At 15.4% G+C, this 1,930-nt stretch overlaps 1 protein-coding gene across 1 annotated transcript; it reads left to right on the forward strand.

The window, feature by feature from the left end:
• Positions 1-953: 953 nt before the first annotated feature.
• PRSY57_1250500 (hypothetical protein) lies at positions 954-1,652 on the forward strand (the record flags this gene model as incomplete). Its single annotated transcript, XM_020115124.1, has 3 exons — positions 954-1,167; positions 1,309-1,355; positions 1,509-1,652. 3 exons carry the CDS (start codon positions 954-956, stop codon positions 1,650-1,652), a joined length of 405 nt encoding a protein of 134 aa, XP_019970277.1.
• Between the last annotated feature and the right edge of the window lie 278 nt (positions 1,653-1,930).

Consider the following 1,930-nt stretch of genomic DNA (forward strand, 5'->3'; position numbering starts at 1 on the left):
ATCATAATATTTTATATATAAATTGAAACTTTTTGTGCCATGGGAGGTTTTTTTTTTACTTGTTAAATTTAAATCCGTCATATAATTATTTATATATATTTGTTTTGATTATATGACATATATTATATGTTAATATATATAAAATAATATTTAAGTAGTTAATTTTTTTTTTTTTTTTTTTTTTTTTTTTGTTGTATATTAATTAATAAATAATTTTAAATATTCCAATTTTCTATATTATGATGCACAAATATATATACTTGATTAATTATTATATTTAGTGGTACTACTTTTGATAATTAGCACATAATAAATATATACATATATATATATATATATATATATATATAAATATATATATATATATATATATATTAAGATATTATTAGTTTTGAAAGTTTTTGTGTCCACATATATTTATATATGTGAGGCGTATAAATTAAAACGTAAGAATAAAAAGAAAGACTTATCGATTATTATTATAATATATATATATATATATATATATATATATATAATATTTATTTATTTATATATACATATAATGTGTATGAATACGTATATATATTTGTATTTGTTTTCTCTTCTAACAATTTTGAATAATAAATATTAAAGTTGAAAGAAGAAAAGACTTTTGTTTATTTAATTTTATTATTTTATTATTATTTTTTTTTTTTTTTTTTTGAATTGCTATTTAATGAAAGGTTTATATAAAAGTTTAGTATGAGTAATAATTTTGAGTTAAAAAAAATTTTAAATAAAATAATAATTAAAAAATTAGTAAAGAATATTTCTTTTTTTTTTCTTTTTTTTCTTTTTTTTTTTGTCCATTTTTTATAAAATGTTATTTTAAGATATATAAACAATTAACATTTAAAAAACGATACATGATTTTTATAAATTATTTAATTTTTGTTTTTTATGTGTTCATAAATATTATATAAAAGAACTAGATGGAAAAAAAAAAAGGAAAATTGCCTGAACAAGATTCAACTATAGCGAGCAAATCGAAAAATGCATATTACACACAACCTGCATTGTGTACAGATACAGGCTCCGAAGGAATTTATAACAGCAATTCAAATATAATAAGATGTATGGAGAGAGATGATGCGAGCGCGCGTCGTAATATAAATTTTAATTCTAATACGATTCTAAGTTTTTTATGTAAAAAGGAAAAAAAATATACACGAATGTTTTTATATAAATATAAATATATATATATATATATTTATATATTAGATGAACCTTTTTATTGTATTATGAATATATGATTTAATTTTATTTCTTTTTTTTTTTTTTTTTTAGATAATATCTTTTGTATATTGGGAATTATATGCGCTTGGGGAACAGTGGTAATTTTATAATAATAGAAACCATACTAATAAATATAAATTAATAAAAATACAATTTAAACGTTTTAATCAAATATAATTTACACTTCATTTTATTATATTTTATTTATTTATTTATTTACTTTTTTTTTTTTTTTTTTTTTTATTATATAGGATTCTTTCGTTGATGTTATATCAGGAAAAGACATGTACATTTCTCTGATTTGTTATTCCATATTATTATTTATAGCTTTAAGTTTTTTAATATACTACGTATATTTTATAGATAGAGATTACAGGCCTTGTGATATTTTTTAAAAAAGAGGAAAAAGATAAAGAAAACAAAAGAGAGATTTTTTTAGTTTGTTATTTTATTTATTATTATTTTTATATTTATGTTATTTTATTTTTATTTTTATGTTATTTTATTTTTATGTTATTTTATGTTATTTTATTTTTATGTTATTTTATGTTATTTTATTTTTATGTTATTTTATTTTATTTTATTTTATTTTATTTTTATGTTATTTTATTTTATTTTTATGTTATTTTATTTTATTTTTATTTTTATTTTTAATTTTCCTTTCTTTTTTTTT

Source organism: Plasmodium reichenowi, chromosome 12, assembly GCF_001601855.1.
Source record: "Plasmodium reichenowi strain SY57 chromosome 12, whole genome shotgun sequence".
In the NCBI taxonomy this organism is placed as follows: Eukaryota; Apicomplexa; class Aconoidasida; order Haemosporida; family Plasmodiidae; genus Plasmodium; species Plasmodium reichenowi.